Source organism: Vulpes vulpes, chromosome 14 (genome assembly GCF_048418805.1).
Source record: "Vulpes vulpes isolate BD-2025 chromosome 14, VulVul3, whole genome shotgun sequence".
Taxonomy (NCBI): domain Eukaryota; kingdom Metazoa; phylum Chordata; class Mammalia; order Carnivora; family Canidae; genus Vulpes; species Vulpes vulpes.
The window spans coordinates 21299315-21320673 of record NC_132793.1 but is presented as its reverse complement, the minus strand read 5'-3'; the positions used below and the strand labels follow the sequence as shown (position 1 = coordinate 21320673).

The 21359-nt window shown below is 40.8% G+C and overlaps 1 protein-coding gene across 3 annotated transcripts in view; it reads left to right on the top strand.

Moving 5' to 3' along the window:
- CTNNBL1 (catenin beta like 1) overlaps positions 1–21359 on the top strand; it is a 163285-nt gene that overhangs the window by 91545 nt on the left and 50381 nt on the right. For all 3 annotated transcript variants that reach the window (XM_026009709.2, XM_026009708.2, XM_072735880.1), the window contains one exon: positions 5759–5940. In XM_026009709.2, coding sequence (XP_025865494.1) covers positions 5759–5940 — 182 coding nt within the window. The remainder of the gene's footprint in view (positions 1–5758; positions 5941–21359) is intronic.

Below are 21359 nucleotides of genomic sequence, written 5' to 3'. Positions count from 1 at the left end.
GTTTTACTTTTTAAATCCTTTGTGTGTTAGATTTGCTTAGGCAAGAAAAAAGAGAGAGAGAGACTTGGCTAAATCAGAGTCCTTTACCTTTAGCACTTCCAGCAATTCTGTGTTATTTGTGAAATGGTTTGAACGTATGCTGTGTGGTAATTGAAGGTGTCCTGGTACATGACCATCATTCATTTCAGGAGGCCTGTTCCTGAGTGACTAAACAATGAGGGTATTATATCTCAGTTTCTAATTTCTGCTCACATCATTATCTGCCCTAGTCATAACCTTTGCAAATTGAGGTTTGTGAAGTAGGTTGCTCAAGTCCAGTTGCAGTGAAAACAAATACATTATTTGTCTCGTTTCTTGTGAGAATTCAGCTTTGTGCAAAAAAACCCTTTTCTGTTGAATTTGGAGCCTTATTTACCCTGCTCCTGATATTTAAGATTTCATGTCTCACGTGCATGCCCTTTTTTATACCAGTATGGTGCACAAAGCACTTTGTCATTTTTTCACTTACTCCAGTGTCATGGTCTAACTGTCCTTCCTGTTCCCCAGCTCTGTTGCTCTTGTCCCTTCATCACATGGTTGCCACAGTTTTTTAGAATGTATCCATCTGGAGCCCTCTTTTTCTTCAACATCTTGTGGCTTCTCAGCATCTGTGGCATGGAGCCCAGGGGTCCTGGCAGCACATCTAGGGCCTGTTATGACCTCTGTCTGCCTCTCCTTAGTCATCTGCCCACCCCAGTCATTAACAGCTACCTCAGCTTCCCCTAGGTGGCATGGTATTATGGCCTCCAGTACCTTTGCATGTATTGTGTACCCACACTGTCACCAATGGCGTCACTCTCTCCTCTGCCTAGCAAATGCCTGCTCATTCTTCAGACTCAGTTCGAGATGTTACCTTCCATGAGACATCTTCATTGACTTCTCCCAGATAAAATTAATTATCTCCACCTTCTCACCTTCTTGGACTTAATTTCCATTGCTTTGGGCTTTTGAAATTATCGTTATTTAACTGTTAAATTGCTTAAAGACAAAGAGCTTATAATTCCCAGCAGCTAGTATAGTGCCTGCTATATGAAGGCACGTGCTCAGTAGTAAACTTTTTTTTCTTTTAAACTCAGTAATTGTGTTGAATGTCATTTGTGAATATCTGTGGGTTGTTTTGATTAATTCTATGGCAAGAAGAGTAAAGGTAGGAATAATTACAATATGTCCATGGTCTTTTGAGGTTGGCACCAAGTAAGATATCCAACTGTCTTGGTTTGCTTGGGACTGAGATGTTTCCCAGGATGTGGTACTTTCATTGCCAAAAATGCAACAGTCTCAGATAGACTGGAATGAGCTAGCACTAATGGGCACTGTCAGCAGGCTTTTTACATACTCTCCTTTTTCTCACCCATTGAGACCCAATATTGGCTGGCTAGTCTGACCTTGGATAAACATGCTCTGTCATCCTTAGCACTTTAATAATGCAATGTCTTAATATTGTTTCCTCTACAAAAGACTGTTCAAAGGGATGTTATCTCTGATTCCTGTTTTTAGCTTTAAGGCAAGAACTTGGCTGAAGGGCTTTGGGTTACGCTATTACAACCTTTCTGGTCAGGCATGCCTCCCCCAGCCTAATAATCACCTTACTCCACCTGTCTGTATTCCCCTTTTATAGCTTTAGTATCCTCATTACCAGTGGCTTCTTGACACTCTAAAATGTGATCGAATTATCAATATTCTTAAAAATAATTTTTTAAAAAAATCTTACCCTGATTTCCCTCTCAAGCTGATGGACTTTCTTCTCTAGGCTTTACTAGGAGTAGCCCATGCTCACCCCTCTTACTCTCTCACCTGTGCTTTCAAATATTTACATATATACCTGTCTTTTCCTATACTTTCCCAAATACATGTAACCTCTCTCCCTCTAAAGTAACTAACACATAATGGTCTCAGAACAAGTATGTTGAATTATATCTTCTTAACTCCTAGAACTAGTTCTTTACTGGGAGGTCTTAAATTGTGTCATACAAGGTGGCATGGCCTTTGGTATAGCCTGTGTTTTCTTCCCAGATCTAAGCTAGGATACTGTTCCTTTATGCCTCAGAATGCCAGCCTTCTGTCTGTTCTTTAACCTTGCCAACCCATTTCCACCTTAGGGCCTTTGCACATGCTGTTCCTTCTGCCTTTAATGTTTTGCCCCTAAAATGTACAACACCAATTTCAGATTTCAATACAAATGTTACCCCTAAAGAGGCCTTCCCTAATAACCTAATTTAAAATAGCCTCTCCATTCATTCTTTTATATTGCATTCTTTCTATGACACTTAACACTACCAAGTATCTTGATTTTCCATTTGTCTCCTGCAGTTAGAATGTAAGCTCCATGAGGACCAGAACTTCATCTATCCTATTCATATGAGATGTATCCAGTAAATATTTGCAGATTGAGTGGGGGGAAAAGTTATTTGCCGTCTTCTGCTTTTGCCTGATTATTTCATACTAATTTAGTCTCCTTAAATAGATTTACATGGTTTTGAAAGCAGAAGTCATGTCTTAATTTTTATTTTTTTCTTGTGTCTACCACAGTACTGAGTAAGTGCTCAGTAAATATTAAATATTGGCTTGGTTGGTTGATTTACCAGGTATACTAAAATATGAAATGACTAATTTGTTCTTCTTATCACATAGTGTGTTAAACACTGTATAGTTAGAGAAAATTACACTCCTTAGAGAACTATTTGCAAGAACAGTAGCCAGTGGCAGAATTATTTTATGACCTTTGGACTTCAGGGGGAAAAATATCACCTTTATTGTTTCTTGAAAACAATTTAACTTCCCTAATTCTAAAAAATAATGCATGTTCATTATGGAAAAATAAAAGATACTGAAAAATAGAAAAAGGAATAATAAGATGCAGAAAGCATTTGACAAAACCCGACACCTTTCATGATAAAAATACCTAAACTAGGAATAGAAGGGAACTTCTCCAACCTTTCATATAGAGCATCTACAAAAAATCCACAACTAACATTACTCTTAATGGTTAAAGATTGTACGCTTTCCCCCTAAGATCAGCAACAAGACAAGGATGTCCTCCTTCACCGCTTATATTCAACATTATACTGGACATTCTAGCCAGGAGAATTAGGCAAGGAAATGAAATTAAAGGAATTCAGATTGGAAAGGAAGAAGTAAAATTATCTCTGTTTGCAAATGACGTTATCTTGTCATTTTTAAGACAATCTAAAAGAATCTACCAAAAAATTATTAGAACTATAAGTGAGTTCAGCAAGGTTGCAGGATAATATAAAGATTAATATACAAAAATCAGTTGTGTTTCTGTACACTTGCAATGAAACGTCCAAAAATGAAACTGCAAAGACAGTTCCATTTCTAATAGTATCAAGAATACAATACCTAGGAATAAATATAACAAAAGAAATGCAAGATTTATACTCTGAAAACTACAAAACATTGTTGAAAAAAATTAAAGGAGAGCTGATAAATGGAAAAATATTTCATATTCATGGATCAAAAGGCTTAATAATGTGAAGATGGCAGTATTCCCCAAAATGATCTACAGATCCAGCACAATCCCTATCAAAAAGCCAGCTGACTTCATTGTAGAAATTGACAAGCTAATCCTAAAATCCATATGGAATTGCAGGGGATCTAGAATAGCCCAAGTCTTGAAAAAAGAAAAATAATGTAGAATTCCAATTTTATTTTTTATTTTTATTTTTTTAAAGATTTTATTTATTTATTCATGAGAGACACACAGAAAGAGAGAGAGAGGCAGAGACACAGGCAGAGGGAGAAGCAGGCTCCATGCAGGGAGCCCGATGCGGGACTCGATCCTGGGTCTCCAGGATCACACCCCAGGCTGCAGGCGGCGCTAAACCGCTGCGCCACCAGGGCTGCCCTAGAATTCCAATTTTAAAAGTTACTACAAAGCAGTGCTACTTAAGATATTGTGGTACTGGCATAAATTAATAGAATATAATTAAGAATCCAAAGATAAAAATGTGTTTCTCTGGTCAGCTGACTTGCAACAAGAATACCAAGACCATGCAAAGAGAAAGAAAGAATAGTCTTCAACAAATGGTACTGAGACAGTTGGATATCCACATGCAAATGAATGAAGTTGTACCATAACTTCACACCACATACAAAAATTAACTCAAAATGAATCAAAGAACTAAATATTAGAACTTAAACTTTTAACTCTTAGAAGCAAACGTAAGTGTACATCTTCATGACATTGGATTTGGCAATGGTTTCTTAGCTATGACACCAAAAGCACAAGTAACAAATGACAAAACAGATGAGTTAGACTTCTTCAAAAGTAAAAACTGGTGTGCTTCAAAATATACCATCAGGAAAGTGAGAAGGTGACCCCTAGAAAAGAAGAAAATATTTACAAATCATTTATCAGGGGCTTGTATCCAGAACAAAGAGCTCTTACAACCAAATAATAAATATAAGTAAGCTAATTTTAAAAGTGGACAAAGGATCTGAGTAGACATTTCTCTGAAGAAGATATACAAATGTGTAATAAGCACATAAAAAGATGGTTGACAGCATTAGTTATCAGGGACATGCAACTTAAAACCACAGTGAGATACTATTTTATACCCACTAGGGTAGCTAGAACCAGCAAGTCAGCTGACAAGTGTTGGTAAGATGTGGAAAGTCAGAAAACATACACAGTGCTGGTGAGAATGTCAGATGGTGCAGCCAATTTGGAAAAAAGCCTGATGGTTCCACAGAAGGTTAAACACAGGATTACCATATATCCCAGCAATTCCACTTCTCGGTATACATACAACCAAGAGAAATGAAAACATATGTCCACTCAAAAGCTTGTACATGAATGTTTTTAGCACCATTATTCATAATGGCCAAAAGGTAGAAACACCCCAAATATTCATCAGTGGATGAACACATAGACAAATTGTGGCATATCCATACAATGAACTGTTATTCAGCCACAGAAAAGAAAGGAGTACTGAAACATGCTACAGCATGGATGAATCTTGAAAACATTGTGCTGAGGGAAAGAAGCCAGTCACAAAAGTCCACATATTGTTTGATGCCCCTACCTTGACATGTCTGGAATAGCAAAGCCATAGAGACAGAAAGTAGATCAGTGGTTGCAAGGGAGTGGGAGTGGGGAGGGGAGGAACATGACCACTAAAGAGTAGGGGACTTTTTGTCAGGATAATAAAAATGTTCTACAATTGACTGTGGTGATAGTTGCATATATCTGTGAATATACTAAAATTCATTGAATTGTACATTTTAAATGGGTGAATTGGATGGTATGTGAATTATATTTTGATAAAGCTGTTAAAGAAAAAGGAAATAAGGCAGTTCATAATCCCACCACCCTGAAGTAATCTCTATTAGCATTTTGAGCTATTTCTTCCCAATCTTTTTTCCCCCAATTTTTAATGCATATTTTTCACATATTTGAGGTAATGCTTCATATAGAATTTTGAGTATTACCTTATATGCTTATCATTCTGACCATAGAAATTTGTTCATTCTATTATAGACTTTCTTAATTATTAAAAAGTATGTAATACTCCATGTAAATCTATCATTATGTAATAATTTTCTCACTGGTAGACGTTTAAGTTTTGTTTTTTCTTTGTTTCATCCCCCCCCCCCCCATTATAATGAGTACTGCAGTATATACTCCCCCTCTCTTTTTTTTTTTGGAAACTAGAACATCCCCATTGAATGCCTTATATGAAACCTCTTTTGTTCCTAGAGAAAAGAAGATCTCCCGGAGCAGTGCCCTGAAAGTGCTGGACCATGCCATGATTGGACCCGAAGGCACAGACAATTGCCATAAGTTTGTTGATATTCTTGGCTTACGAACCATCTTTCCCCTGTTCATGAAATCTCCCAGGAAGATCAAGAAAGTGGGAACCACTGAGAAGGAACATGAAGGTAGGGTTCACTGGAGAAGGCAGCCTACTTTAGGTGTATAGGAGGAATGGGAAGAATGAGAGCGACTTTGAAAAACTGATGTGAGGTTGAGGAGCAGACTCTGAGGCCCAAGAGTGCTACCTTTTTCTTTTCTTTCTGTTTTCTGTGTGGAAACACAGCCTGGAGACCCTAGATCACTGATGGTCTTTGTTGCATTCGTTCTCTGCTTCCTTAAATCCTAGTGGTTCCATTTCCTCCTGGCCTATTAATAAGTCTGTGCATGAGGGTTTTGTTTTCTTCACTGTAATTTGTAGTGACTTGTCTCTCTGATGGAAGACCCTTTTGAAAAGAGTAATGAGATGGCAACACATGTCACCTCCAGAGCAGTGCTTTCACCTCCAGAGCGGTGCTTTCATGTATTTCTGTATTAGAGTATGATTCAGCCAACATCAGGAATTGCCGAAATAAACTATTTACAGCTCAGGTTCCCCTTTTTATGTTTCTCCTCCCTGATGGTGCACACTCCCAGCAAAATGCTGCCATGAATTGCGATGCTGTAACTGGAGTAGTTACTGCTCGCCAATCTCCTCCTGCTATTGTCTGGTAGCTTGCTGCATCCCTCCCCCCAGTAAGTAGCTGCAGAGCAACCTGGAAGGCCAGGAATTTATGAGCATTGACAGTTCTGCTGGAAACTAACAGACACTTGCACCAGGGAATTGACATGGTTGGATGGTTATTTTAAAGCATGGGGAAGGGGAGCCAAGGAACTGGTGTGTATGAGAAAGGAGAAAAACCTGGGCCGATTGGCCCATTTGGTTGTCTTGTTAGAAGTTAACATTTGTCCCATGGTTTGGGTGATTTTTTTTGTCAGTGATTGGTAGAATTGATGTGGATATCTACAGGGTCTTTTGCATTCCTCACCCTCCTAGATAAAAGTTTGAGAGATCCTGTCTATCCCTTCTCAGATGAATTTGGTTTAGCCTCTATCAACTCAGAGTGGCTAAAGGGAAGGTGATGTGACTGTCTTCAGAGGTCACTTCCAGTGGTGTCTTCTCTGATCACCTGAGCTCTCCAGAGACAACAGAAAGTCTGGCAGGGTTGGAACTGGCAGGGCAAAGGACTGGACTTGAGATCTGAGAACAAGGAGAGAGTTCTGTTCACCCTGGTCAGTTATTGGCCACATACAAGCTGTGGACATGCTAACCCCACTGCCAGTCTGTTTTCTTTCCTCAATGGGAATTGAGCAAAACAAGGCCCTGGGAAAGGGAATGGATAGTTTTGGAGATCTAACAGATAAAGTTTTGCAGTCATTGAATACCTGCCACATTTCTGCACTACTGGGTTGTGGACTGTTTTATTTAGGCTTCACATCCTATGAAGTAGACTTTTTTTTTAGGTAAGGAAATCAGCTGAGAAAGGAACCAACCTGTGGTTCTATAGCTCACTGGCTATGTGACAACAGCCTTTTACTTAACTTCTCTGGACTGCATTCTCCTTTCAGGTCTGTCAGATGAGGAAACTAGACTAGTGAACTAGAAGCTCTGATATCTGTACCTTATGATTCTGAGGCACAGGCCCTAGTTGTCAAGGTTTTGTCCTGTGATCCAGGAAACTCCTCAGGAACTATGCTATGGCTGACCTGCTGGGTTCTGTTGAGAGACCTGATGCTGCATCTTCAGCATGCTTGAAGAAAGGTACAATAGGAAAACAGCCCTTAGCAGGCTTTTGCTCTGTGTGCATGGTACTGAGAAGAAGAAAAGTGACAGACTCAGTGAGCAGCTGTTTTCCTTTTGAAAAATGTGCCCAGTGGCGTGCTGGTAACAGTACATTTGCTTTAGAGTACCAGCATTAGGAATTTGATAACATTATATTAGTGAGGGCAATGGCTTGGTAAGACAGCTCCTGGAAGGCATGTTTGGCCTGTAATGGCTGGTGAGGATGAGCTCTGCATTCTGAATACACCAGCACCCAGAGAAAAATGAACTCCAGGGAGAAAATGCAGCCCTGGGCCTCTACCTGCCCCTGCTGCTGCTGCTCCTGGCAAACTGGCCCTCAGGCCTTGATGGGAGTGTGAGAATGGAGGCAGAGCAGGGCAGGGGCACATTGTGCAAGTTTCTTTGTCCCATTCTATCCTCTGGATTATTCTCCCTATGCTGGCCCTTCTGATGCAAGAGGACCGACCAGGTTTGTGTGATTAAAAACTATAACACAGCAGCCTCAGACCACCAGGAGTATTTATAGACATTACCCAGCTCATTCTTGCCCCCAGGCTTCTACTTTGCTTTTCCCTCCATCTATAAAATTTTCTCTAACCTGTCTGCTGTCTGGATACCTTTCAGTCATCCTTCAGGTCCTTAGTTTTGGGTTTTGTTTTGTTTTTGTTTTTTTTTTTTTAGAGATTTATTTATCCATTTTAGAGAGAGAGATAGAGTACAAGAAGGAGAGAGAATCCCAAGTTGACTCGGCTGAGCGCCCAGCCCGACACAGGGCTCAATCTCATGACCATGAGATCACAACCTGAGCCAAAACCAGGATCATCTGTGCCACCTAGGTGCGCCTTCAGGTCCTTAGTTTTGATGTCACTTTCTCAGGGAAGCAGATGATGAACCCCTAGACTAGAATAGAGCTTCCTATTACATGGAGACTTGGTCTTATGACTTTGCCTTCATAGCACTTAGAATATAGAACCAATGGCCTTGTCACCTCTGGGTGCCAGGGCTTAGTCTCATGCTCAGCGTGGTGGTGGATGCACAATAAATGTTTGTTGACTGCATGAATGAACAATCATTTCTCTGAAGGACTGATCAGTAAGAGCAAACATGGATTTGGGGCTCTCCCTAGAACACTGCATGGTTGAAGTCAATGCAGTTGACCCTAGTAGATTGTTTGAAAGCAAAAATAAATGGGTGGATTGCTAGCCATAAGTTTTACTTTGTCTCATTGGTTTTGAAATTATGGTAGAAGCCCCCTCTTTAGAGCCGTGCCCTTAAGAATCAGGTCTGAAATGGAATAAAGGAAACCTCATTTAAAATGGAGCAAGGAGGCCAGGAGGGGGAGCTCTCACACCCTAACACTTGCTGTTAATTGCAGACCCCCACAGGAAGAGACATATCTTGTACTCCCCACAGGAAAACACCTATACTTAACTACCCTAGTAGGAGGAAGATTTTCCCCTTGCCCAGCAACAGCCTAGCCAATGAAAAGCCACTACACTTTGAACTCCTGGTTTATTTGGGTAGATTTTTGTTTATAACATCCCCTCAGAACACCTCCTTTCCCCCATAAAAGAGCAGTCCTCTCCTTTGTTCTGGATTTGCTTATAGTTTTTGCCATAGCTTGAATGGCCTGAATTGTAATTCCCTATTATTCCTTAGTAAACCTATTTTTGCTGGTAAAATAGCTAACAGTTTTATATTTAAGATTAACATACATTATGGATAGAACTTCCTTGTACAAGTGAGGCCACCCTGTGACAAGCTGCTTTTGGTAATCCAACAACTCCTAAATAAGCACTATAGGCTGGGAATTAGCTTGCCGGTCTAGAACCTCTAAATGGTTGCTCTGCACTCCTGCCTTTCTTGTCCAACTTCACAGACTTATCACATATGAGAGGTAACTGCTTTAAGTTCAACCAGGTCCAGTCTCAGCACTTGTCACCTCTCAGTAATATAGTTTTGGAATATAGGTGAGGTTTGGTGGGGAGAGGTCCAGAGCCAATGACCGAGAAAGAGTTTTGAGACGTCTTTGGTGCAAAATGGTGGTTTTATTAAAGCATGGGGACAAGACCCGTGGGCAGGAAGTGATGTTGTCCTGGGCTTGTGTGGGGTGGCTGACTGTATACTTGGGAGTCTCAACTCCCAAGATAAGGAAAAGGGAGATTTCAAAATAGCCTTCATATATTAAAGAGGACCTATAAGATACTGAAGGCCTTGCCATTGTCCAGTTAAAGGTTTTTCTCCTAGTAAGGCATTAACATTAAGATAGTTGGGAGTTTCCTTCTGGAAGTTAGGTTATTGATAAGAATGCTTTTTTCTTGTAAATCACTAAGATATTTTATAAACTGAGGGAGACTTAGGTCTATAGGACTATAATCTGTAATCTCTATAAGGTAAATATTTGTTTTTCCTTTCCCTTAGGTTTAGGGCAGCCAAGAGTGCCTGAGGAATGTCAAACATATCCCACCCAGGAGTCGGGGGGGGGGGGGGGGGGGGGCGGGGGGGGTGGGAGGCATTTGCAGGGTGTGAGCTTGTGCTTTGTCCTCAGCTAGCCTTCTGTTCCCCAACATCAGCACCTTCCCCAACTCTTAGAGGTAGCAGTGTAGCCTGGTATGGTACAGATAGATCCACTGCTTATCAACCATGTGATCATCCTAAACTCTCAGGGCCTTAGTTGCCCCCGTGAAATGCTAGATCTACTACATGGGGGGTTGTGAGGGTCCGGTGAAAAGAACTATATAAACTTAATGTGGATGCCAAAATAGAGTAGGCACGTTAAGAAGTTCAAGTTCTCAACTCTTACCAAACCTGTCTTCAGTTCTGCCCATTGTGGCCTTTGTCCCATGTACTCATCCTCCTGAGAGGTCACTGGAAAGCCAGGCTGCCCATGCCTGCGGGGGGGGAGTAGATACTAGGAGATTATGACTGGATTTTACCGCCCTGTGGTGTAATAGCTCCATGCTCTGTAGCTGCATGAGACTGGGCAAGCTGATTGTTGATGGGCATGTCAAGTGTCATGATATGCTAAATAGAGGGTAGCATAAAAACAGCTATGTTCCTCAAATCAACACAAGGGATTGAGAGGAGAATCTAGATTAAGGTGACTCTAGAGAGGAGGTAAAAAGCAAAAACCACCCTTAAGGCCTAGAATTGCTGGTAATTTAGTTCCGCTTTTGTGGGTTGGGCTGGAGAAGGACAAGAATTATTATAATTGAAATCCTTTCAGGTTTGCATAATAAAACCTTCAGAAATAGATCAGGGGAGGCACTTAGCTTGGGGGATGGGTTGGAAAGAAAAATTTGCCCTTGGGTATAATAGCATGATTGGCTGCCTCCTAGGTTTTATAAGAATTAGTACAGAATGAGTTGTCTCCTTGGTATTAACTGCTTCAGAATGGGAGGGAAGAAGAAAAGAACTGGAATCCAGAAGTGGCATTTGACCTTTTACTTCTTGTCTCTTTTAAAATTCTTATTAAAATAGGTCCAATTTTCCTTGTATTGCTTCATTAGGTAGGTGAGTTATTGAGTTTGTAGCAGTTCTAGTTAATTGCGCTGTTTTAACATGGTTCCCCCGGAGGCTGTTAGGAGCTTTAGGGGGGTGAGCTACAAAGCCGTGTGTAGGTGTGTGGTGTGCATGCTCAGCATATGACAGCAGTTGATAACAGGTCACTGCTCTAAAGAATATTTTTCTGTCATCTGCAAAGAATTGTGATTGCGGAGGAATCAGGAATCATCTGGAAGCATGTTACCTGGTGCCTCTCAGACTCCCAACACCAAGGGAGTGTAGACCAGAGCTCCTGCCACTTACCAGCGTTGGAAGAGGGAAATGGCAAAACCTTTCCTATAGTCATTAGAGAACCAAGTTTGGTCAGCATGAGTGTAAAAGAAACATTTTTAATGCCTCCACAGTGGGCTGTGGCAATGACATGACATCGTTTGGAGGTGCCTTTTATCAGGGCTCCTGCTTTGTTCAAAATTTAACAAAGACACGAATGAAATCCTGGGGGACTCTGCTCTTCCCCAGTGTTCCATCTCCAGATTCTTTTCTTTGGATTGGCAGTGTCTTCCCTCAGTTATTTTTCTGTTTTACTGTTTTACTGTTTTTCTGTTTTTATATACTCTCCTTGATTTCGTCTACTTACTGCAGCTTTAACCCATATCTCTTTGCTGTTGATCCCCAAATCTTCAACCTTGTGTCTCTCCCAGGCTCTAGTCAGTTCACCTAATTAACCAGCAGACAACTCTATCAGACAGGTCAACTCAGCTCATTGAAAACTATATTCATTCCTTCATTGCCCAAGGCTCTTCTGCTTTTTCTGTATGGGATAATGGTCACCACAGCACCATGCTCTATTCCACCACCCAAAGCAGAGATCCATGCTTGACTCTCATAGTCCTCACATGTAATTGGTCATAAATCCTATAAATTCTGCCTTAATCAGTCCTCTCCACTGATTCCAGTACCACTGACTGCTCTTATCATCTCTCCTGTCACTATAGCCTTAATAATTTTCTCTGCCCTAGCTTCCCAGCTCTCCTGTCCCCTCAGTCTGTCCTGCATGCCACCACCCAAATGAGAGAGACACTCCCAGCCCACAACTGTAAAATTACAGTTTATGGAAGGACGGAAATAAACATGGGGAATAAAGCAAGCTTACATGTATTTACCAGAAAACCATATTAGCGAGGACAAAAACATACCAAGCAAGAATTACTTCATTATTCAGGGGAATGGGAGAACAGTAATGCTTAGCGAGGAAGGCACTTCTGGTGCAAGGGAGAGGAGGGCTATAGGCTAAGAACAGACGGTGCCAGAATTTCAGCCTACCAGTTTGTCGTTAACCTGTATTCAGCATCTGTAGGAGTGTCTTTACATATTTGATCATGTTTGAGTCTTAGGGCTACCCCATACAAGGGAGGTGTTATTTCTCATTCTGAAAATGAGGAAATTGTAATGACTTCAAGTAATATAGTGGGTAAGTGTCTAAACTAAGATTTACACCCTCAGCTTGTGACCACAAATCTCACACACATTTCATGAAGCTACGCCATTGGTATGTGCTCTTCTGGATCGAAGCCAGCTTGCTCTTCTCTAGGTTGCTGGTGAAATCAAAAGCTCTTGATCAGAAGACCTTGGTTCTAATCTTGGTGCTTTGACCCAGGGAGGTCATGATTGTGGTGGAGACTCTTACTTAACCCTTTCAAATTGCATAAGTTATTAGAAGCTAATAGCAAAATAACGCAGGAAGACTGTGTCTAGACATTTCTAATACCTTTCATGGAGCTCACTCATGGTAGGTGCTCAATAAATATTGGTGGAGGGCAGCCCTGGGGGCTCAGCGGTTTAGCGCCGCCTTCAGCCCAGGGCATGATCCTCGGGACCCAGGATTGAGTCCCGCGTCGGGTTCCCTGCATGGACCCTGCTTCTTTCTCCCTCTGCCTGTGTCTCTGCCTCTCTCTCTCTGTGTGTCTCTCATGAATGAATGAATGAATGAATGAATAAATAAATAAATAAATAAATATTGGTGGAGTGAATAAATGAATTTATTTAACACCAGTATAGCATTAACCATCAATAGTCAGGATCGAGGCATGTATCAGTAGTAAAGAGCATTGCATAATTTAAGGAATTCTTACTGTTCCACAGTAACATTTAAAACATATTTGTTTATTCACCTGTAAGAATAGATTAATACCTGCCTCTTTAGGTTAGTGTGAGAATTATTACTGTGAGGTGACTGGCTTATGCAGGTCTAACATAGTGTAGAGGTTTGGTAAATGTTAGCTTATATATATTATTATTTTAATACTGACCCTAGACATCATACTATACTAATACTTGTTATATTAGAGGTTGTAGAAGTCTAGGAAGGAGTTTTCTAGAGTTCTGGGAATGCTTAAGAGAAGAGATGGACATTCTGTTCCTTAAAAGATACATAGTATTCCTTCTTATACCGGTGAGGGGAATGGCAGAGTGGAGAGTGGGCGCTAAGACATATATAGCTAGTTATTGTGATATGGATGATTAAGAATATGGGATTTTGATTAAGACAAAGCTTATGTTGGTGTCTTGGTCCTGTTGTTTACTGTTTGTGTGACTTTGGGAAAGTTGCTTAACTTTTCTGAGCTTGTATTTCCTCACTTGTAAAATTGCGGTGATATTAGACTCTATCTCAAAAGGATGCTATGTGAGGATTCAGTGAAATAATACAAATCAAGTGCTTATTAGCACAGTTTCTGCTTCCTTAATGTTAGTGGCTGGGATGAACGTGGTTTTCCCATTTGTGTTCCTCTTCTTTCCATTCTGTGGGTGATTTTTAAAGTATCTACCTAAAGAAATGCCTTCCCTCCCTGAATCTGCCATTCATAGAGGTGGACTGTGAACATGTCAGTCCCATGTGGAAAGTAACACAAAAACCTTCTCCAGAGAAGACATACCAAGGCAGCTCCATGTCCCCACTTCTCTATACTGTCTGTAAAAAGAGATGTCAAAGATTTTTGTCCCCCTTATATTCCCCAAACTTGAAAATGAAAAAAGGTTGGTTATAGTGGTCAGAACAGTGAGCAAGTGAAGAACAAACCGTATTTAATTTTAAGAATAGCATTAAGTCATGTGCTAATGGGCACTTTACGTTAAACAAGGATGGAAATGTCTTGCTGTTGTTTTTGTTGTTTGAAAACCTCATAATTGAACTGTTTCTGGATCAATTCCTTTTCTCTCCCTCCAGCTACTTGTCTCATTCCTGACCTCAGATGACAAAATGTAGGGATGCTGAAATAAGCAATGTGTTTGGGTTCCTTTCATCAGGCTACAGGGGATGATTTTGAGTGTTGCACATCTGGTTTGCTAACTGGTTCCAGTCATATTAAGGATTTACCCATAGGCCTTTCCCAACTAGAGCACAACATAGTTGTTTGCCAATGAGGAAGACCGTGAAACAAGCTTTATTTGCCATCCTGGAAGAAACTGCTCTTTTATGGGGAGGAAGAGGGAAAATAGGCTTATGGCCAGCTCACATTTATTGGGCATCTACTAAGAGACTCAGGGCTTTGTAGGTGTCTATACTTTATGAATTAGGCATCTTAATCTTCTTTTTTAGAAATGAGTGTTAGTTTGTTAATTACCAAATACTTTTTAGCAAGTAAATGACAAAAGCAGAATTTGAGCCTTGGTCTGTTTCCAAAGCTCCTTCACCAGGGTGGCTCCAATGGTCTTCTGATTGGCATCCATGGGCAACACAGAGCAGAGGGAAGAGGATTGTCTTTGGAGGCAGAGAGACCTGGCTTCACATCCCAGCTCTACTCCCAAACGAGCAGGTAGCCTTAGACAAGTTACTCTCTCTGGATTTTGAATTCCTCTTCAATCAACAATCCTGATAAACTCTTTCTCAAAAGAGTTGTATGAAGAATAATGATCAAAAAAAAAAAAAAAAAAAAAAAGAAGAGTGATCATCCTACATAGCCTAGCTTGTAACAGTTTAATGATAATATAGTACTGCGTATCATTTTCCTTTCAAAAATAGTCCTCTCAGGGTAGCCCTGGTGACTCAGCAGTTTAGCGCCGCCTTCAGCCCAGGCATGATCCTGGAGACCCGGGATCAAGTCCCACGTCGGGCTCCCTGCATGGAGCCTGCTCCTCCCTCAGCCTGTGTCTCTGCCTCTCTCTCTCTCTCTGTCTCTCATTAATAAATAAATAATTAAAATCTTTAAAAAAAAAATAGTCCTCTCAGCCTCTTCTACTTTTCATGTTTACATGTGGGATGCCAGTTCATTAGCTTTTGTGGGTGTGAAGCTCAGTTGACCAGGACTTCATGTATGGACAGGCTGTGTCATAACAAGAGTTTTCAAAGAGATAGGGCAGCCACTCTTTATCTCGATGGCCTATTAACACGGACCCTCAGTTATAATTCTGATCATGCTAGCCCTGTCAAAATGTATCAAGTCTTGAATGAAGTACCAGACCCTTCTGTTTGAGTTTGACTCACAAGTAAAGGGTCTGTTTCTATGGTTAACAGCCCTGAAGGTAGGTTAATGAGGCTTCATTCATTCTTTTATTAACAGACCACTAGTCCCTGCTTTGTGCCAGACTTGGTGCTGTAGATGGAAGGTGAACAAGCTCACCTCTCATCTAGGGAGACATAGAAACCTGTATTTATATTGCACGGTAAAAGGCAGAAGCAAGCGTGAAGCACTGTGGGAGCAGGGGCTTCCTATCTGTTTTGGGTGGTGAGAAAGCAAGTGGAGATTAGAAACCACTCTAACTCAGACACATAGCTCTTGAGCCAGTGTTCAGTATGAGTTAGCCAGGTGAAGGAGTGTCAAGTGAATAAAGCAGTATGTATTAATAAAGGTTGGAAGGGATAAGACTGTAGTGAGCCTTAAACCTGGCTGCTGATAAGAATCATCTGGAATCTTGTTTCAAATGTAGTCTTCTGGGACACGTTCTCAGACTTTCCCATTTTACTGGTCTGCATGATGTTGGTGGATCTATACTTTTATTAGGCTTCCCAGGAGTACTCTCTGAGACCAGTCTGGTACCAACCTTTGGTGAGAAGAGCATAGAATCGGAGGTAAGGTGGTTAAGCAGAAGCCAGACCTTGAAGGATACTGCAGAGCTGTTGTGAGGACTTAGGTAATACGTGTACACTGCTTAGGAGAGTACCTGCAACAGAGGAAGCTTTCATTGATGTGGGTGGTTATTGCTGTTCTTATTTTATTATGTTATACGAAGAAACAATTCCCTCCAATTTTTACAGATCATAGATATAGTAGTACTTTTGGTTATTTTGGCTATCTCATCTAATTTGGCACAAATCTGAGTGGAGAGGATGAAGGAGAAACAATCATTTCTGTTTTTCTTTGTGTTTTTCATTTTGCCAGGTAGAAACTTAGTTCTCTAGTGACAGCATTAGCTGAATTCTTATTTTGGATATAGAATTTTCCACCAGTACATTTATTATTTTGTCAATATAACTCTGTTAGTTTTCATTTATATCTTGATTAAGTTTTATAGAACTGTTTTAGCATGCAATGCATTGCCTTTATAGAAGACAGACAAATACCAGGTGTAGAAGCAATAATAGAGAAGTAACCAAACCTTTTTAGGCTATTTTGCCAGCATTTTTAGGTGGTGCCAAAGTAAGGTACTAACTTAGGGGCCAGGAAACAACTGTGGGCTCTGGTTTATTGAAATTCAGCACATAATCTTTACTCGGATGTGCTTCCTAATATTATCATTTAGGACCATTTCTTGTTCTGAGTACTCTGGAAAGTTTTAACATTCATTATCTCATTTCACCTAATCCCCACAATAACCCTGTGAAACGTATGTTATTACCCACATTTTACAGGTGAGAACACTGAAGCACAGAGAAGTTATTGTCTTGAAAAATCACACAGCTAGTACATAGCCTTTACTAGGAATTTTTCTGTGGCTTTCAAAAGTTGAATCATAAACAGTGTGTTCTCCTTTTTTAAAATTCATAAATCAGGGCCTAACTTAAACTGCTCACTGTCTTCTCTAATCAGTTTGAGTCCTCAGTAGCCCTGCTCCCCCTGCCCACCCCCGTACTGTATAAATAACCTCTGTTTCTCCGTCCTGAACATTTTGCCCTGCCACACTTTATTCACCTCTTCTTGGCTTCCAACTTTGAGTGTATCTATCTACTGAAAGCCTCTTCTCTCCTCATGGCCTCCCAGACTTGAAGCTCAACACCACTTCACCAGTTTCTATTCCTAAACTTTCCTGTCTGCTTCCCTTGCAAACTCGGCCTTTAAACACTTTACTCAGCACTGGTCTGTTTTCTCCCTCTGTTGGGCCCCTTTTAGGAATGAGACATAAATCCATAGTTTTTGAACCCCCATTGATCAGTATGACTCCAAGAGCTTTGAAAAAATACACATGCCTGGGCCCCACTTCCAGAATTTCTGAGGACAGGGACTCCAAACATGTATATTTTAAACAGCTTCAGAAGCTGTCACTTAGCTAGTTCTAAGAACCACTGGCCAGAATGTTCAGAGTACAAGCATAGAGAAGTGCCCTTTTTGCTTTCTGTGCCAAAAGAAGATTCTTGACATGGTGGGTCTTAGGAGGAGGCTTGCTAGTAGAAATGGCTTTGTAGCTTTTTCTGAGGGTGAATAAAATAACCTAATGTAGGAAATTCAAGCATCATGAGAAGGGATGGAGGAAAAGTAAAAATCACCCCCAGTCTCACTACCCAGAAGTAATTACTGGAAGCATCATGGACACCATCCATTCAGACATCTGTGTTAGGGGTAGGGGTTTTGTATATATGCACATCATTTTGTGTATATGGAATCATGGTGTTTATGCTGTTTTGTAACCTGTTTTTACTCAGTGCGTCTAGGGCATATTTGTTGGGGTAATAAGTCTTTTAATATAGTTAGGAAGCTAGACTATGTTTGTAGGAGGCAGGCTAGATTTCAGGTTACATGATCAGTTTGTGGAGGTGATAGTTTGGAAAGGTGAGCTGTGCTTGGATGGTCATGTTGGCTCTCCCAAGTATTGTGAATGTGCTAGGACTTCAGGATAGTAAGGAAATGAGGCATAGACTAAAGGCTAACACATCTAAGGCCCCTTGGATGTAGTGTAAGAGGTGAGAAGGCCTTTCAAAAGGTTGTGTGTGTGTGTACGCGCGTGTGTGGCTATTTTGTTAGACATGTTGGCATCTAGCAGTAGATATGTGGAAGGGGATAAACTGAAAACAAACTTGTATACATTTCACTGCTCATAAAGAATACGATTACATGTGTGAGATGTTTGTGTCCACCTTCCAGGACTCTTGTGATATTGGATGTGATTTTTATAGGCAACAGCCTGCAGGTTGCTGGAGAAATGTTCTGTGTATTTAATCATGTTGCAGTCTTATTTGGTTGGGGTTGTTTTGTTTTGGTTTGGTTTGGTTTGGTTTTTTTGTTTGTTTTGGGTTTTTTTATGGTAAGAAAATGTCTTTGGCTTGCTTTTTTAGTCAGATTGATTTTGCTTGTGGGTGTCCAGATGCTGATGAGCTGTAATTAGCATAAGAAGGAGGTTGGAAAGATGTTGAACATTCTTTTCTAGTAACCAGAGATCCCCAAACAGAAATTATTCTCAGGTATCAGGTCCAAGAGAAGCAGCTCTTTTCTCTTTCAGATGTGAGTCTATTAAAGGATAGGAGTGTTAGTTGAGGAGATCACTGTTGTGCCCAAGATTGCAAATCCGAGAAACCACCAAGGAGCACCGATGCAAATGCATGAGGGTTTATTAGCAAGCTTGAGCTTGGGTCCAAGTATACCCAACACAGCGGAGCAGGGACTTGGACCCCAAAGTGGGTTACAGCTGTTTTTTTTTATAGGCTGGTCTAGGGGATTTTCAGAAGGGGTGGAGGAATTTCTCAAGTTCTGTTTACATTCTGATGTAAACAGGCTTTCAAGGACATTGAGCTCTGTTCTCATTCTAATATGGGACTTTCTACCATGGGCGTGGGCTCTGTTGTCTTTCTGATATGGGATTCTCTGCCGAGGGCAATTCTGAGCTCTTATTCACAGGTGCCTAAGATGGCTGTACTTGTGCTAATGCTAAACTTGAGGTGGAATGGCCTTGATTTTTCTCGGCCTCCACCATCACCACTGGGAATGGGGCAAGAGAGTCTTGCTGTGAACCATCATGGGGGTAATTTTCTGCAATTGAGTGCCTCTGAGCATTAGTAACTTTAAATCCCTTAAGTAGCCTATTAGAAAGGATCCCTGGCCTGGGTTCAGGGGATCTGTTTTCTGCCATAACTCAGGCTCAGGCTTTGTGATTTGGGTTAAGTACTTTGTCCCCTCTCACCCTGTTTCCCCACTTTTAAGAAGGAAGCAAATACATTTCAGTGTGTGAGAATCAGATAAGATAATATATGGAGAAAGTGCTTTGTATACCATAAAATTATGCAGGGTCTAGTGTGGTGGTGTGTATCACATGGATCTTTCTCTGGTCTCCTGCATTCCTTGCTTTTTTTTTTTTTTTTTTTTTACATACTTTTCTTCCTTGTCCTGGCCCGAAAATAGAAAGCAAATGATTGTTAATTTGTTCCCTATTTGCTGCAGGGTTACCATAAAATAAATTAAGTGTATCATTTTGATAATCACTAAAAAATATGCCTACAACTTTCTTAAATGTATTGATTACTAATAAATCATGTCTCTGTTAAGTACACCTGCTGGCTGGCAAACTTGCAGAATAACAGTGTTTGCTAGCCTCAGTAACAGGCTGATTTTCCTGATGATGTGTCAGGCAATGTGAGGTTACTACTGCCAATGAAGGCAGCAATGGTGTCATGTTTATGGAATATTTGCTGTGTTCCCTTGTATAGGTGATATCAGTATCCCTACCATCAGCCCAGTGTCAGGTGTCATTAGCCTATTTTATTACTGAGGATACAGCCCCAAAGAAGTTAAGTACCTTTTCATTTTTTTTTTTAAGTACCTTTTCAAATCATGCACAGGATTTAAATGAACATCTGCTGGAACTCAAAGTCATATTCTTGATCCTTTGCTTCAATTTCCCAAGGAGACATCTGAAAACCAAAAAGTTAAATGACTTTTAATCACCAAAGCAACAATCCAATAACTTTAGTTATTTCTAGAAATAAAATAGGAAGATTTATAATACTGGCAGGGCAGTCCTATTACCAGGTTTTTTGGTATTTGATAATGTGGTATGTGAATTTTTTCTTTCTTTTTTTAGGGTAGGGTGTATTTTGTAATGTGGGAGTGTAAAATTTTTTTATGACTTCAATCTCATTTTTTGAGAAAATGACCCTTCTAATAATAAAGTTTTTTCTATACATTTTTTTTAAATTTTTATTTATTTATGATAGTCACACACACAGAGAGAGAGAGAGAGAGAGAGAGGCAGAGACACAGGCAGAGGGAGAAGCAGGCTCCATGCACCGGGAGCCTGACGTGGGATTCGATCCTGGGTCTCTAGGATCGCGCCCTGGGCCAAAGGCAGGCGCCAAACCGCTGCGCCACCCAGGGATCCCAAGTTTTTTCTATACATTTTATATGAAATTAGATATGTTTTTCTAAGCCAGAAGCTTGGCATGGTTCTTAATAACAGAATAGCACAGCCTTACAGAAAGAACATGCAGACTTGAGTTCAAATCCCATGCCAGTTGTGTTTTGAGACTCAGTTTCCAGTGTAATGTAGGAGGGTTCCCCACAGCAACAAGCAATTCTTGGACCCCAGCATGGTCTCCAAGAACTCAGCTCAGTTCTGACACTATCTACCCAGAGATAGCTTCAGATTCCACAGGTTAGGGGCTCAGTCCTATAAGACTAACCCCACCCCCACCCCCTGCTTTGGACGCCATTTGCAAGCCCAAATTGTTACCTGTTCTTCTGACCAAGTGGCTATAAAATCAGAGGTTCCCAAGACCCCCTCCTCAAGTTTGATTAATTTGTTAGAACAGTTCACAAAACACAGCAGTATTTTACTTACCAGTTACCAGCGGATGAGTCAGGAACAGCTTGATGGAAGAGCTGCACATGGCAAGGTTGGGGAAGGGGAGTAGGGCTTTCATGCCCTTTCCAGCTGCCACTCTCACAGTACCTCCAAGAGAAACCAACCCAGAAATTCTCCAAACCTTGTCCTTTGGGTATTTAAGGATGCTTCATTATATAGGTATGGTGGATTGAACCTGAAGCCTCTCTCCCCTCCCAAAAAGTTTAGGGGTGGGACTGA